This window comes from Lathyrus oleraceus, chromosome 1 (genome assembly GCF_024323335.1).
Source record: "Lathyrus oleraceus cultivar Zhongwan6 chromosome 1, CAAS_Psat_ZW6_1.0, whole genome shotgun sequence".
Lineage (NCBI taxonomy): Eukaryota > Viridiplantae > Streptophyta > Magnoliopsida > Fabales > Fabaceae > Lathyrus > Lathyrus oleraceus.
Window position 1 is genome coordinate 296,458,963 of NC_066579.1, and position 17,692 is coordinate 296,476,654.

Genomic DNA, 17,692 nt, shown 5'->3' on the forward strand with positions numbered 1-17,692 from the left:
GTAATGCAAAGCTTTGGATCCTGGAGTTTTTAAATCTCCAAACAGTGAGATTCAAACTCAAATTTCAATTGAAATTTCTCAGGTTTTCCTTTGAATTAAGAGGGTTTGAATGATTGGGGGCAAAGTTGGCGCGCAAGGTCCTTTGAACTGAGTCATTGGACCTCTATTTATAGCAATGAGAAGTGTTACTTGCACACTTGAAAAATTCTCCAAAATTGGCAATGCAATGCACATGCTTGTATGGGTGTGTGCACGCCCATGAAGCAATCCAATTAGGTCCACAATCAACTAAAATGAGGTTTGCATGAAGCTTGGATGGCAAGGCAAAGTTATTTGAACATTTGAAGCATGAATCTTGCCAACTGATACAGGCCTGTTTAAGCCATGCGCAGACCCATCAAACTTTATCCAAAATGAGTGAATTAGGACTCTTTGGAAAGATTAGATCAAGAGGAACAACTCTTATGTTTAACAATTTTCCATTTGGGACTTGTATCATGGTTAATTTTGAGGTGGAAGTTTGGAAATTTCAACATGTCAAAATATTTTCTAAGTGTCAAGTCACATGTTCAATAATTCCACCTTACCTAACTTTTTATGTAAGATCCAAATGAGAAAAGTGTCTTCATAAAGGTTGTATCTCTTTCAAAAACCTTCAAAATAGTAACCAATTTGACATCATTTAGATTTTGTATGAGTGAGTTATGCATTTTTAGAGTTGAGGAAAATCACTTATTCAATGGTATTGGTCCAAAATGACCTATAATGTATCCTCATATCACATGATCATAAAAGTTGATTTATCTATAACTCCAAACATCAAAGTTGAAGTATACATATTGGATTTGATTGTTAAACTTGTAAATCTTTCATCTCATAAGAATTGAGCAAGTTATGGCCTTGGGAAGTTGACTTTCAAATTAGGGTTTAAACAAAATGACCTATAATGTTACAAACAACAAAATGAAAGTTGTTTGTAATGTCATTTAGAGTAACTTTTATCTTGGAATCATTTTCATATGATGAAAATTGTAGGAGATGTGGTCTAGGGGGCCCAGTTTTGATCAGATGAATTCATCTGGCCAACCACCATCAACCAACTTGATAACTTGCAATTATCTTGACTTTTTAGGCTCATGGTAGCTCATATATGTATAAGATGATGAATTTTTAAGTGCCCCTTGAGAAATTTGATCATTTGGTGGAGAAGCTTGTTGAAGAAGTTACTCAAGATACCTAGATGAACTAGGGTTTCCAAGGTAAACCAACTCCAAACTCTTGAAGAATGCTTGATCAAAATAACATTTAGAGATTATTGGGACTCATACATAATTCCTAGAGCCATTATGGATCATTCCTTGGTTGTGCTCTTAGCAATGAGGGTCTTAAACCCTAGATGTGAACTTGATAGATCAAGGGTGATCATGCCATACCTACAAAAGAGTTAGGCAAATGCAAAGACATATTTTTGGTATTTTGGTTAGTAAAATGATAAAATACAAGTATGATACAATCACATGGTGCTTGGTGATATCTCCCAAAACAAACCCAATGAAAGAGGGGTAAGGAGGATGTCAAGGTATGATCCCAATGCTAATGCATATGATGAGATTGCATGAGGGATCTTAGGATCAAAATTGGGGTCTTATAGACATTTTTACAAAGGCCTTAGATACTTCACAATTTAAAAAATTGAAGAGTGCCCTAGGTCTATGCGTAATTGACAATCTATAGAAATTAATGATAAGGTGGCAAGAGAGTATTTGACCAAAATTATGTCTCTTCTGTCCACCAACTTCAAGAAGTGTGCGCTGAAACTTGTTTTGACCAATGAAAAGGATAACCCATTTCATATTCTATATTATTATTTCACTTACATTACTCTTCGCGCTTCATACATTTCCATTGATCATCGTTGTTTCTATTCTCTCGAATCATCTCTCTAAATCTAATACCATCTCTTCACGTCCTACCCAAATGACTCACAAAAATGGTAGGCATTAGGCAATGTACCAATACCTCGGAAAACGATAAGAAAAGTGTTAAGAAATTTAAAAAATCTTCCTTGGAGGATAAACATGTTGTTAACATGCATGGTGTGAATATGAAAGGAGTTGTTCATGTTCCTTTAATAATGGTGAAGGAGGTTCTTAAAAGGAAGTTGAAAAAGATTGGTGATTATGGTGTTCATGTTCCTTTAATAATGTATGGCCTAACAGGTAAGGAAAGAGAAGAGATTGTTATTGTTCCAAAACACGTCAAGGAATCCATCAGTGCTCAAGATAATGTCACAACTCAACCTTCAAAGGAGGTTTTTGAGATTGCTTCTCTCCAAGTATCTTCCCATAGATTGGAAAAGGTAAATCATCTAAATCTTCCAATCCTTCTAAAGTAAGTGTTTCTACTAGTATGCTTGTTAGTATAACTGATTTTGTAGCTCAAAAACCTAGCACAGAGGCTAAGCATGTTAAATTTGACAACATTAACCAAATCCTATAAACCATGCATGCTTGTGAGAACCCCTAGATAGAATAGTATTGAGAAAATTTTGAGTGAAAAACTAGTTGAAGAACCGGTTCATCAAAATCCTGTAGATGTTCTTGTTTTAGATAATGATATTTAATATATTTGAATAATAATGAGTCTTAAATTTATGATTCAAGTGAAGCCAATCAATATGACGCCGTGGATGATGCCACCAACATTATTGATGACATTCCTCAGAATGAAGAAGAAAAGTCTGAAGATCCTGATTTTGAGAAATTGAATGAATAAGAAGTCAGTGGTGATGCACATGAAGAGGAAATGGAAAACATTCCAAAAGAAGTTGAAGAGGATACCTATCTAGATGAACCAGAGGATGATAATGATGACTCTGGTGAAGGAAATAGACAGGAAGAAGTTATTGATGCTACTGTCAACCAAGAACCTGAAAATAACAATAAAGATGTCACCACAGATGTTCTAGAAAACATGACTGACATGTTGGAGAGTGAATCTCCAACCCAAAAAGATGTTGAGGTGGTTGCCTCAAAAAACCCTAAAATTAGTGAAGTTCTGAATAATGTCAGTGACAATAATACAATATAATTAATAATTTTTTCCTATTAATGATGATGTCCAAAATAATGTTGCTCCTATCAACAATAAAACCCCGACCAAGTCTGCAAAAAGATCAAAGAAAAAGAAAACAGTTTTGAAAGCTAATAAGACTTTGTCCAAAAACTCCATCACTCCTATCAAGAAGAAGAAAACTTCAAAGAAGGAGGGGGTTACTAAAAAGAGGAAATCTGAGAAAAGAAAGTGTATGTTGAACAATTAGTTGGTAAGAAAAAAAAATTCCTACAAAGAAAGAAGGCTCTTGATGTAGAAGATATAGATGAAGATGTTGACAATAACTTGAATGACATAGTGGTGTCATATGACAAGAAAAGTAATAAAGTTGTCAGATGAAAGAAGATGCCAAATAATATGCATGTCCTGCCCCTTGATAATGTCTCGTTTCACTCAAAAGAAACTGTGTTGAAATGGAAGTTTGTGTACGATATTTGAAAAGGGAGTTGTCAAAAGAAGGTTTGATATTCCATGAAGTTATTGAGTTTCTTGAATATGCTCAGATCATGAAGACCATATCCAACATCGGACATTTTTATCCCAAGTTAGTCAAAGAGTTCATACTAAATCTACCTAACGGATTTAATGATGTGTGAAGTGGATATTTCAGAAAGTTTCATGTGAGAGGCCATTGTTTTTAGTTCTCCACACCAATCATCAATGAGTATCTAGGATAAGTAAAGTTTATAATTGTTGATCGCGTTCCACCTTTGAAGATCAAAACTCAGGAGATAACTGGAAATGTTCATGAGGAATGGTCGGTTAAGGGCTTGTTGTCTGTTGTAAGTCTGAGTGTCAAATATTTTATTATTAACAAAATTGGAGTAGCTAACTGGGCTCCTACAAATCACACTTCAGGTATCACTCTTTCACTTGCTAGATTTTTGTATCAGATAGGCACTAGAGTTGCATTCAACTTTTGTGAATATGTGTTTAATCATATCCTTAAACAAGTTGAATCCTATGTTGTTAAGTTGCACATAGTTTTTCTATCTTTAATTACTAGTGTGTTGATGAAACAACAATCTAATATCTTAATTGTTGAAGATGTTGTTGGTGTTCCCCCAAGCCCATTAAATTCGAGTTACATGTTGTTTGTTGGGAACCATGTTCCCGACATAGTACTCCCCAACTTTCCAGATTTTGATATTATTGATTTAACAACAGGTGTCAACCTATCAAAGGTCCCTTCTATATTAGGAGCTACAAGAGGACGCATTCTAAATGAGCTAATGCAGGTCTCCAAGACTCTTTAAGATCTGATTGTCTCCTCCATAACTAGGAAAAGTAAGGTTGATAATCTCATCAGGTTAATGAATCCTAAAGTGTTTGAAGCATCTGTTTCTCAAGCTGCAAGGTTTGATACTAGGAAGGATGCTGATAATGATGCGGAAAAGGATGCAAGTGAAGACAATGTGAAAGTTAGTGGTGAAAGTAATGAAGAATAGGAGTATGAATTTGTCTTCTCTGGTGACTCTGAGTAATTTTATTGTTGGTTGCTGAAGTTTTTTTACTAATGGTTGTGTATGTCAAATGTTTGGTAGGGTTCTTCATTCTATTCTCTAGCTTTGTATAGGTTTGCGTATTCTATGTTTTTATTTCCCTACATGGGTCGAATAATGTTTCTTAACACCCTTTCTTTGGTTGGTTCCTATGTTTGTTTTTCCTGGTGCTAGTGTCCATTTTGGGCAGGATATTTTTGTTTTACCCATTGTCCATTTTGAGGCAATAAGGGGGAGATATGATGACATGCATGTTGGGTATTTGAATATGGAGTAGATAAATGATTTAGAGAGGATGAATAAACTCTTTTAAAAATTTGACCATTTTTCAAAATAAAATACCAGAGTTTTCCAATGCAGAAGTCTTAAAGAGAAAAATAGATATCTTATGCTTCAATTGGAAATCAATCACGAATACAAATACACAATTTACAAATATCTCAAATTGATTAGAGATTATATTCAAAGAGTTACAAACTACTAGAATTGATAATTTATAAATTGCACGAAATGTGTTCTTTACAAATCAACAATTGCTATAGGATTCTAACATCACTTTTTCTCAAATTTTAATCAGCACTAAAACACAAATAGGTCCTTATTTTAACAAAACTTACACTTATATAATAAATCTCTACCAACAAAAACTAACGATAAACTACACTAAGAAATGGTTACCTAAACATGCAATAACCTATAAAAATTAAAATGCAAGAGAGAGAGAGAGAGAGAGAGAGAGTACACTAAGATGTATAGTGGTTAGGATATATCGTCCTTGCAAGATCCTACTCCACTTTCCAATGGTTCCCCATTGAAAGTAGATCTTCCAATATGTTTTTAAAATATTACACGAGTTCATACAATCACTAATCAATAATAATATTGAGAAAAGTAAATCTCCTATTTGGATCTTGACTTGTATACAGCTTTTGACGCCGAACTCTCAGTAAAATCTTTACCCGGTTCTCGCTTCTTGAATCTACCAACTTCACCAATCTATTTTAAGTCTTCGTGCGTGGCAATCGCCCTTGATCCCACTGATTTCTTGAGTGATGAATTTTATGAATATTGAGAAGAACTCATACCATGTTTGTAGGCTTCTACGTAACACTACCAAGGTCAATCTGGAGAGAAGAACCTTTTTCTTTTCACTAGAATTTATCACAACCAGTCACAACAACCATAATGTTGAAAGATTCCTGAAAATATTTACCAAAACTTCAAGAAATGTTAGTTTTAAGACACATCTCCCTTAACAATTACAAATCTCCATAATCAAGATCTGAAATTAAATTAGAGGTTGAAGATGAAAGAAATTATGTTTCCTAGACATTTTAAGTTTTCAAAATCTTGAGGTTTTTGATTTCACACAATCACACTTTGGGCTATGAGATTGCTTTAAAACTTTTTAGTTATGAGATCATAAAAAGAATTTCTATGTTCTGGAGATTATGCATAAAAGTAGGTGAAAATGGTTATTAGATTTGAGTGAAGAGAATTTGTGGTTTAAATCAAATGAGCAAGTAGAGTGGAATAAGATCAACGTAAAGCAAAGTGGCATGTGATTCGAGTCATGAAGGCTTATGATTCGAGTCATGCATAAAGCTTGATTCGAGTCAAATTGGTCATAACCAAATAGGAAAAGGTGAAAAAAAACTTGTGGTTTAAGTTATGTAGATTATGTGATTCGAATCAAATGAGATAGTGGTTAACCGGAGATGTGTGATTTGAATCATGCGCAACTTGTGACTCGAGTCACAATGTCGCATGATTATAATCATGTGTAAATTGTGATTCGAGTCACAGACACCAGAAGCTTCTTGTTCTCCTTTATTTTATTTAGTTTAAGTCATGGATTGTGAATGACTCGAGTCATACACAATAAATCTCAAATTTTTAATTTTTTCAAAATACTTTGAGATTTCACTTCCCACATAACTTGAACCAACCTCAAATCTGGTTCTTGTTCCATTAACTTAAGCAATTAACTTAAAACATAATGATCATACTCAAATACAAACAATTGAATTATGTATGATCAAACAAATTGATTCAAAGCTCAATCCAAATATGTGTAGTTGAAAATAAAACTTGATAAAATAATAATAAACAAAACAAAAGCTTAAGAGGCAAACAACAAAATTGTTTTGGGGTTCTCTCCCTGAATATATTAGAGACATGCAACTTCATTTTCTCCTTTTTTTATTCTTAAGAAGCTTTCACTTGGAATTGATTTAACTTCAAGTCAAAGAAAATAAATGTTTGTGCTCCCCCTTAAACATTACACATACACAAACAATAGCATAAATCGCATAAAACAATTCTAGACTCACTTACAATTTTCCCTCTTTGACAAGATCAAAAAAAGATAGATGGTAATGAGTCTAAAACACCTTAAAATCACCAGCAAAGAGAAATAATTCCAGATGAACACATGAGCTAAAAAGTTAAGAAGAATATACAACATCATAGATTGGATATAGAACACGAATGTAAACATGTTATATGTAACAAACGCGCAAATAGACATGCAACAACACATCAACACACAATAAGTGGTAAAAAATATCATGAATGGAAGGATAAATAATGCATGAACATGTATATGAACTCTCAAATGCACATAATTAACAACACGCGTTTAAAAATACTTTAAATGCAAAGATAAAAAATCAAAAGCATGCTAGCGATGAATGAATGAAATAGAGAATGTAATAAGCAAACCAATGAACATATGTAGAACAAACATACACACAATGATATAACTGAATACAAGAGTTATAGAGACATACAAATGGAGTTGGTAGAACTCTGATTTGCTACAAGAGATTGTTAGTGAAAATAGAAAAAAATACTAAAATAGAAATCCCGATATATTTAAAACATGAGGAATCCAGGATTCTCAATTCCTTACAAATCTTATGAAAAGGTTCCGATGATAATGGTTTTGTAAAAATATCAGGAAACTGGTTTTTTGTATCAACGTATTCAAAAACAATGTTCCCTTTTTCAACATGATCTCTAAGAAAATGGTGTCAGATTTCTATATGTTTAGTTCGTGAGTGAAGTACCGGATTTTAGCTAGCATGCTTATTTTGATTTGTTACTTTTTGATAATTCTGATAACCATGTCATGAAGAATGTTTTTAAGATTGTGTGTTACATCTTGCATGTTGTATTTGCCTAAAAATTGGCCAAATTAAAGAGTTTGTTATTACATCTTATTGGTGTCATTTTATAGATAACATGTGAAACAAAATGTTATGACATTGTGTGAGACATCTTGTCTCTCTGTGATCAAGTAAAGAAGAAACATGTTGAACATAATGTTCCTCGGTTTGTAAGACATCTTAACTCGCCCAGAAGCTTCTTAGCGCCGAGTAAATCTCGCGCTGATTAAAGACTCGTTTCCTTATTTATCTAATCATGCTTAATCTTTTATGCGCTTTTTTAGGATAAGGAAGTTTTTCCAAAATATCATTATGAGCAAGATTAACATTGAGGAATTTTGATATGATCAAGATTTGATCAATCAAATATTGTCAATCAACATAATAGAAGACTGGTTGTTTGCGCTTGTGGAATGTCCAGCTGCGTTCAAAGACAAAAATCCTAATGGGTTTTGACGTTTATCCATTGTAAAGACTTGGACCTTGCACAATCAAGTTAGACGTGTTTATTTGTTTTGTAATATTCTATTCTTGAGTCTTATTTCTATATTAAGAAATAAGTGTTTGAGTTGTAATCTCATTCAATTATTCTTAAACTCTTGTAATTGTCCAAACATTGGGGAGAATGTTTGAGTGAAAGTAAGAGGAATCTCATATTCAAGAGTAGTCCTGAATAAAATATCACAAATAGTATTAGAAAAAAGGCATTGAACTCTGAGAGTTCAAATCATATCAATTTGTACTTCTAACTATTAAGAGAGGATTTTCTTTCCTTGGGTTAATGCTTTGACGTATGTGATTTTACATCGAACTGGGTTACCAATTCCTGTGTTATTTTATTTATTGCTTTTCTTTTTTTATTGCGCATAACACTTGTAATACACATTGTTACTACATTGTATTTGATATTTTGTCATTCGAAAAACATAATTAGTTCTTATATGATTGTGTTGTATTTATAATTTAAGAGCTTAGTTCTCTTGTAACATTGTAAATATTATAAATAAAATTATAAGTTGAACTTGTGTAAAAACTTGGTGAAAGAATGTTGTAGGTTGAACTTAAGGTAAAAGTTGAGAGAGCTGTTTTGTAATCTCTTATCTTTTATATTTGATGACCTAAATATCAATGTTTTGCACACAAATAATTTCAAAAACTAAATAGCACAATCCATCCCTGTGTAAAGGAAATTCTGATGGGCACCCCTTTTATACCCCTAAAGAACAGACCAGAATTCAAAGTTGATTTAGCAACAACTTGATCATGGCCAAAATGTAAATCGGCCCATCAAGAAGAGAGAGAGAGAGAGGAACATGCATATAGTTTTGTGGATCTGGCGTTTGCCCATTAAACATCCTCTGCAAGAACATAAAAGTACCAAAAACTATATATACATTGACAGCTATATATGCATCTAATCTAACCCAAGATTCCTTCACAATTCCATTTTTTCAATAAAACTGTTATTAATATATGCAGATTGCAGAGCCTATACAAAATTTCATGTTATACACAATAACAATGAGCATTAACCTAAACATCAAATTAAACAGTGATCATAAATTCATAGGTAACATGCAAATTACTAAATCACATGGAGCCTTTTGCAATAAACCCATAAACCGAGTCACCATTCAACGACAACAGATCTTAGTCGAGAATCACCACTCATCCCATTTATTCAATAAGTCGTCAAACATAGATGCAGAAACTGATTCACGTAATGAGAACGCAATCTGTTCTTGCATCGAAGAAAGAAGTTGAACATCAGGAAGTTCATCAGGATCCGAGAGTTCATCCACGAATGTCCCCCCTAAACTACTGAATAACCAGTCGTTTCTTTCTTCACGCCGGATGAAGTTATGCAAAACACAAGCAGCTATGACTATATCCCGCTGAATCTGGAAAGAATACTGGGGAGCAAGTTTAAGGATTGGGAATCTACTTTTCAACACATTAAATGACCTCAAGATAGTGTTCCTCAGAAAGCAATGTCTGTGATTGAACAACTCCTTTGCATTTCTTGGTAATTGATTGACACCTCGATATTCATAAGGTTGGTACCGAACCCCTTGAAAAGGAGCGATAAATCCTTCTGTATTTAAGTACCCTTGGTCAACAAGGTAATATTTTCCTGTGAAATAAATCCAAAAGAAATAAATGAATGAAATTTTTTTTTGTTTTTGAAAACTCGGTATCCGGCCAACCGACTAATCCGGAAAACCAATCCCACCATCCACTAACGGGGGGGGCCCACTTTAAGTCAGAGCTTTGTCATATATTGACTGATCCAAGACAAAAACTGTTAACACTTTGAGGGATTCGAACCTGGAAGTCTGAAACCTTGTGAGAAGCACACTCTCAGGTCTCAAGCCGTCACCAGGCTAACCCCTAGGGGTTAAATGAATGAAGTTATAGCTAATGAATCAAAAACAAAAGAGATAAAGCTATCGAACCTTGAGGAATTTGAGGGAAATTCTGATCCGGATCATCAAGGACTGCCCTTAACACACGCGAGTCTGTGACAGAACCTTCCCAACCAGGATAAATGAATATAAACTGCAAGTCAAATGTGCATGCTGCAAGCACATTTTGAGATAGGACACCTTTCTTATTGCGAAATCGAGATTGATCTTTGGCTGGAACATGTGCAGGAATTAGCATACCATCAATTACTCCTATACAATCCTGAAATTATACAAGGGAGAGAGGAAAGGTCACTAAAGTAGCACAAGTAATGAAAAATAAGAAAGAAAATTAACAGATCATTTGGACCTTGAAATATGGGTAAAATCTAGCATTGTTGAGAATTTCTGGAGATGTGGTATGCTGAGGAGGTTGCAAAAATTCACGCGATAGTGATTTAATAGCTTTCAAAACATTATTAAAATGTCTGCTAATGGTTTCGCCCGAGTGCTGAAACCGCTCCTGAATCACTCTGTTACGTTCATTGTGGCCAATGACGTTTAAAAATATCGCCAACTGCTCCTCTATCATTACACCAGCAGTATCACGTAACATGGCTCTTTGGCGAAGAATGCCACACAACTTGAGAAATACGTGTCTGTCCATCCGCAACATTTCTCGACAAAAGTCGTCAGGTCCGTTCAACACTTCTGTCATGAATTCACATCTCCTTGGCGATAAACAACGAGAAGGCTGCTGTTTGGTTAAAGAGCTGTAATAATAGTATCCAGCAGCAGCTGCAACGAGTTCCATCTCATCCAATTCCAAGTCAATGTCATCCATGCTGATCGGTGTATCTGTAAAGATAAACTTCAAAACTACGAAAGGTACAAGATAACATATTAACATGCCTTTCTAATATATCGAGTCGATAAAAATTTCAGTTATGCATAAAACAAAGTTTCAACACAAAGAGCTTTGTTTGCATTAAAATAAATTCAAAACAGTCATAAAAAATAACATCATTCCTTTGCAGATCAATTAACTATACAAAATTACGGCACAAATTCGTAGCCAAAAACAAAAAAAGGACGATTTTCTCAAACAATTAAACTAGAGGAAACACCGAATTTTCCCTGCAACCAGGTCAATCTTTTTTCACCCTTAAGAGAGATGAAAACCTCCCGGGCATTAGGGTGATCCTCAAACAAACCCAAAGCAAAAAAGTAAATCCTTTCATCAACACCTTGCATTTCATCCAACACATTGATGCACTTGCTTATTGAAAATCTGTCCTCGTTCTTCATAATTGCATTTGCCCTCATTTTCGAAGCAGCTGCTATCTGCATCATGGCATCCACTATAGCATCACCAGTAGCTTTTCGGCCTCTCTTCCGACCACCACTAGCCGAAACTCCAGCCGGACGCTTTTGTCCGTCTAACATGTTCACATCATCTCCAGAACCCGAAGAACCATCCTCGTCAACGTAAGCCATACTGCAAAAACACAACAATCACTTCAGGTTTCAAATTCTTAATACAACACAGCAGCATAATATAACAGTATAACCAGAGTAGTCAATAGCGGTCAATAGCGGCACTATCCCGCTATGGCGGAGCGGAGCTGATACCAACCGCTATGGTAAGAACCTTAGTGGTGCAAAACACTATATCGGCCGCTATAGGGTAAATAGTGGGACAGCGGAGCATAGCAGTTCCGGCTAGGAGCACTTTCTGACCCGCTATCCTTTTCCCCTCTCAAAAACCGAAATTACCCTTAAACTTACAACGTTTTAAGGGTAATTATGGGGTTTTCAATCTAATTTGAGTTGAGACTCAACCTTAACCTTCCTTCATAGTCGTTTACGCACTTCCTGTGTCACGTGTGCTTTGAGTTATGAATATTGAGTTGAGTTATTTGTTTAATTTTACACCAAATAGATATTTATAATTATTATATGTAATTTGCCAAAAAAAATTATCAAACCATCCCGCTATACGCCATCTTTTGGGGTCAGACGCTCCGTGCCGCTATGGGGAAATGACTATTCTGAGTATAACAACTAAAAATCATCAAAACCCTAGTTAGATGAAAATTAACAAACCACAGCATAATATAACAACACATCATAGCAACCAAGAATCAAAACACAGAAATTTAAAACACAAATAACCAACCCTAAAATTTCAAAATTTCAATGCAATCACATCAGAGCATAATATAACACATCATAGCAACAATTTATAAAGCAGACACATTCAAAACATCAGTAAAAGGTAAATTCTCAAAACACAAATAATCATCAAAACATCCCAATACTTTCAAATTCTCAATAAGACACTAAATCTCAAAAACCCTAAAAGCACAAAAACAAAAAGCTAGAATCTTAAGTTGGCAAACAGGAACCTTTTCTTGTATGACGTGTAATTGGTAAGCTATTTTGAGAAATGGAAAAGGAACAAAGCAGCGTACCGAAACGCACAGTGATGTGGAGAAGATTGTCTTTGTTATTTGAGTGAAGCAGAGTGGGAAACTGTTGTGGCAAAACCCTAACAACGCTGTGTTTTGTAAGTACACACGGTAGTTACTTGTTAGTTGTTGCAGTTGCCTGTCACTTATACAGGAGTATACTTAATGCATTGTACTTTTATATATTTAGTACTAATGCATTGTACTTTTTAAAATAACAATTTTATTTCTCAAAATAATTAATTGTTAATTATAATAAAACAGAAATTTTGATATTTGAGAATAAAAAATTTATATTTTAAATAAAAATAATTGTTAATTAAAATAAAATAGATATTTTGTTGATAATGATAGAAAATTAATTGTGTACACGGTGGCTATTGAATATTATCCAAATTGATAAAATAAATTTTTAATTTAATTAAATTTAAAAATAAATTAATTATTATTTTGAGTAATGATAAATAAATAGAATTGATTAAATATGTCGTAAAAACAAAACTAATCGTTAACATTGTATATGTTGGATGTGAATAGGAAAGAAGAAAAACAATCTAGAGGGGACGAATAGACTCTTATTAAAAAATCAATGGCTTTTTCAAAAAGAGTACTAGAGTTTTTCAAAAAGTATGAGCGGGAGATTTGAAGCGAAAATATAAAAATTATACCTTTATTGAAATTTGATCACGTTAACGCTTAATCAATTATCAAATATTAAATAATGATTTGTATTCACGCGTGTTCTTTTGTTTATATTTCTACTTCTTCATGTGTTTTTATACTTCTTCATCTGAATTGTTAATAGATCTAAAACAAAAATAAATTAGTAACTATGAGAATGGCAGAAAAGATAAAATAATGAAATAAAAAGAGAAAGAAATATAAAAAAAAATGAATTTAATTTTAGAGAAGAATAAGATGGTAAGTGAAAGAGTAAGAAGTGGAGGAAAAAGTGAAAGTTGAAAAGGTGTCAAATAAGAATTTGACATTTGGTAGTGTGTGGCTGAAGTAAGGTGGATTAAAATTTAAAATGAAAACCCATGTCATGTTATCATCTTATCAAGCCCTGAACCCTACTTCCTTCGATGTAGTGTGTTGTCATTATTTGGGGTAAGCTTAGCAAGCCTTGAACCATCGACTATGCTCTTTTGGTCATGTGTAATATTAGCCTTAAGAGAGGGTTCGAAGGTGGCATTAAGCCATAAATTAAGAGCCAAATTGAACATGAGATCAGGAATTTGTCTTTAGGATTTACCCTTGCCTTGAGATCATGATAGGAAATTCCCAATAACTCATACAGACTATACAGAATTAGCTTGCTGAGATAGACATCCCTCCTCTCATGAAGTTAGGTAGCCAGAGGTATAAATTTTTTGGCCACCTGTAGGGAGATGAAGCAGAAAACATAGTGAGATAGCCAATAGATGATGAAAGTTATGTGCTTATGAGCATTCATATTTCCAGTTGATGCATAATGGTATTGAATACACATGTTATAGCTAGGGTAAGCAAAAGTGAAAGTGGGATTGGTTTTGTTAATCCCGATGGGGTCAAAGGTTTCTCTAGTCGGTCGAAGACCAACAATTGTTGTTATGTCAAACAATGTCAGAGTTATCATTCCATATGGCAAGTGAAATGTGTTATTTGTGGACTCCCAAAACAAGATAGAAGAAACCAACATATGAGGATTATACTTAGGGTCAACCCTTGAGAGTTGTATCAGTTCGAAAATGCCACGATTGTTCCATATATTTTCCTTCTTTTGTTGAACTTTATCCAACCACTGGATGTATAAAGGATTGTTGGTCAATGGAGATAAACGAAATACACGGTTCTTCATGAATCTCATATCAAATGGTTCATCTATAAACACTAATGGTTCACATGAGGAATAACTTGGGAAGAAATGTTCCAAAAGATAGGGTTTCTTAACGTGCCTAGGTAAAAGGCCCATGAAAGCATGAAAAGTACCTGCAATGTAATAAGGAATTAATACCTAAGAATACCATATAGCTATCTTTTCCTATTCCATAGGAGGCCCTGAGACGTGGGTGCGATTATCTTTGAGAATAGGGCATGAGATCTCGGCAGCTGAAAGAACACATGGGCACGTTTCATGATAGGACGAGAAGCCATTGTTTATTCTTCAGAACTTATAAAAAAAGGAGTTTTTAGAGACAAGAATGGAAGTTGTGGAAATCTCAAAGGGATTTCTAGGGTTTTGGAGAAGAAAATGGCGAAAAAGAAAAAGAGACGTTGAAGAAGCATATAAATAGTCACAAGGAGGAAAAACTTTTCAGTTTCCCTCCAAAGAATTTTTTTGACAAGTGTTGACTGTAAGCTAGACACGTGACATTTATTTTTAGGAAAAAATTAAAGTGAATCATTTCTTTTAATATCTTTTAATTCCTTGGCTTATAATTGTCCTAGGAAATTAAAGTAATAATGACAGTCTGCACGTACGTCTGTGATGTGATGGTTTGGTGAAAAGTAGTCATGATGACTAAAAATGTCTAATTAATGTGATATGTGCAGGTTATCCAAAATTGTATCGGGTTGTTACAAAAAATGGCATATTTCTTTCATATGATCGAAAGTGGCATTTTTTTTTGTGTGTGGGGGGGCATTTGTTAGTCTGGAAATTCTAGATGAAGAAAGTCAACAAAAATGGTAATAACTACGTTGAAAATGCTAAGTGTCAAGAGCTTCACCCAAAAGTTTTGACATATTAATTATGTTAACTAAGGGGTTCGACTAACTTATTAGATGATTCGGGGCAAAGACTAGTTTGCAGGAGTCTCAAGAGAAGATCTGGGAGATTAGGATCACTCTCTCTTTGAGACATGTTTAGAATCTCAAAAATGGCTTCAAAAATCAGCTCTTCAACCATTGTTGAAGTCGCATCTACCAGGTGTTAGGGACTTAGGATATTCTTAAGTCAAAAGACTATGTGATATGAAGATGTCTCAACACTATGGAAGTTGATCAAAAACTCTCGACATAGGAAGTTAAAAGTTTCAAAGCAGTTATCAACATGATGTTTGGGATTTTATCTTTTTTTATCTTTGAAGACCAATACACGTGGAAGTGCGCCAGAGGATGGGATCACACGTCGTAAAGTACGTGTCGTGTGCTGAAGAAGTAACTGTTGTCGAGAATTATCAATGTAGTAGTATATAAACAGACTTCTGGTGTAGAATAAGGGGTCATAAATCTTATCATAAATTCTTATAGAACTCAAAGTATCCAAGTTATAGAGATAAACTAGTTAAGAGAAGTATGTATGAATTTACGCATCATTTCTTTTAAGTCTTTTCAATTACAACAGTTATTTTATAATATTTCTTGTTGTTTTGTTTATTATCTATATCTAAAGCTTATTGCAATACGCATTTATATTTCGTTCGTTAGCATTCAAGCATTAACTTTCAATCGCAAACACTTTTCTCTTTGCATTTCTTTCTAGACAAAACTGTCCATGAGATTTTTCGAGTTTAATCTCTTAAGTGAATCAAACTCATGATTGTTTACTAAATTTACCGCTAAACACCTGTCATACCCCAAAATTCACCTTACCCTTCACAAGGTTCATATAGGTCACTAACCCTAATCATTTGCATATCATAATAAGCATTCATCTCATCTACATATCCATAATATCATAACGCATTCCACTTGCATTTGAAATGCCAAAAATCATTTGCATATCATAATAAGCATTCATCTCAATCATACAAGGCATGGAAGGGAGGTTGAGTCCACAGGCTAGGGTTCATGTGATGGACATGGTTGTATTGGAACTTTTCATCTTATAGGTATTCATCATGGAGCATAGTGGAAACCCTAATTCAGGGAGGTTGGATTGCAAGTATCATCATGATCATTCAAATTCCTAAAACCCTAGTCTCTAACCATGACATCATCATCTATGGTGTGTACATTCAAGATTGAGGTTTCATCTAGTCCATTATTATTTGTTCATTTGCTTGATAAAGATTCATTGTCCTGATTCATTGATTAAGACTCATTCAAAGCTTTACATGGTCATAATCTATTGCTTGGTTGGTGTTCTTTGGTTCAAGATCAATCAATAGAATGACATATTGTAGGTGTTTAATTGGCTGCATTGTATGGTAAAACACTAGCTGGATTCTAATGTCTTGACTGATGTCATGACATGCCGTGGAGGTGTTTGTTTGACTGCATTGTATGTTAGAATATCTAGTTGTACTCTGATGTCTTGACTGATGTCATGACATACTTGAGTAGTATACTGCAGGATTAGCTAATACAGGATTTATTGAATGTCAAACTGGATGTTATGACATTCATCCCTGTCAGCAGATACTGAGGAATAGAACAGTTGGTGTTCTGTTAGAACTCAGTATTTATTTGCAGTCTGGTTATCAAGGAAATACCAGACCTGGCATAAGGCCTACTGTCTGAATGTCAAACTGGATGTTATGACATTCATCATTGACAGCATATACTGAACAATAGGCAGAGTGGTTTTCTGCTACGCTTCAGTATGTATCTCAGTCTGTTCTTCAGGAGGATAACAGACCTGACATAAGGCTAATTGTGTAAATGTCAAATTGGATGTCTTGACATTTACTAATGTACGCTGATACTGAGGTATGGACAAATTGGTCCTGTACAGTTCAGCAAATTTGTACAGTCTGTTTTCAGGAAAAACAGACTTAGCATATGGTCCTTGATTTGGATGTCAAACTGAATGTTGTGACATTCATTCCTGACAACGTATGCTATATTGTAGGTTGTTTAGTTTTTCTGTTTCAGCATTTTTCTCAGGCTATTCTTCAGGGATTCAACAGCTGAGAGAAAATCCAGGAAACCAACAATCAAGCTACAATTAATGAACCTAACAAATAGCCTATTTGTTAGTATCCTAGATGTGGAATTTAGGGGAACTCGCGTGACCTTAATTTCAGGAAAATACAAGTACAAGGCCCAAGTGCTGCAATATAAAAGATGGCAATCCTTCATTCAGAACTGGGGATTTAAGGCGT

The 17,692-nt window shown here is 34.3% G+C and overlaps 1 protein-coding gene across 3 annotated transcripts; it reads right to left on the reverse strand.

Annotated features, from left to right (window-relative positions):
- Window positions 1-9,206: 9,206 nt before the first annotated feature.
- Window positions 9,207-12,828, reverse strand: LOC127131384 (uncharacterized). 3 transcript variants are annotated; one of them, XM_051060324.1, is made up of 6 exons: window positions 12,666-12,818; window positions 12,180-12,255; window positions 11,439-11,689; window positions 10,562-11,049; window positions 10,243-10,474; window positions 9,207-9,920 (listed from the first exon to the last, which is right to left on the reverse strand). In XM_051060324.1, exons 3-6 carry the CDS (start codon window positions 11,686-11,688, stop codon window positions 9,448-9,450), a joined length of 1,443 nt encoding a protein of 480 aa, XP_050916281.1. In that variant the 5' UTR covers window position 11,689; window positions 12,180-12,255; window positions 12,666-12,818; the 3' UTR covers window positions 9,207-9,447. The 3 variants fall into 3 exon arrangements, with proteins under 3 accessions (XP_050916281.1, XP_050916270.1, XP_050916276.1); XM_051060313.1 differs by lacking the exon at window positions 12,180-12,255 and having other exon boundaries at window positions 12,666-12,828; XM_051060319.1 differs by lacking the exon at window positions 12,180-12,255 and having other exon boundaries at window positions 12,600-12,814.
- Between the last annotated feature and the right edge of the window lie 4,864 nt (window positions 12,829-17,692).

Excerpts from the sequence above, each read along its gene's own strand:
- LOC127131384 (XM_051060313.1), bottom strand. The coding sequence starts at position 11,688 with ATGGCTTACGTTGACGAGGATGGTTCTTCGGGTTCTGGAGATGATGTG. Across the intron at positions 10,475-10,561 it reads GATTTTACCCATATTTCAAG|GATTGTATAGGAGTAATTGA; the intron begins GTCCAAATGATC and ends GTATAATTTCAG. Across the intron at positions 9,921-10,242 it reads TTTCCCTCAAATTCCTCAAG|GAAAATATTACCTTGTTGAC; the intron begins GTTCGATAGCTT and ends TTTATTTCACAG.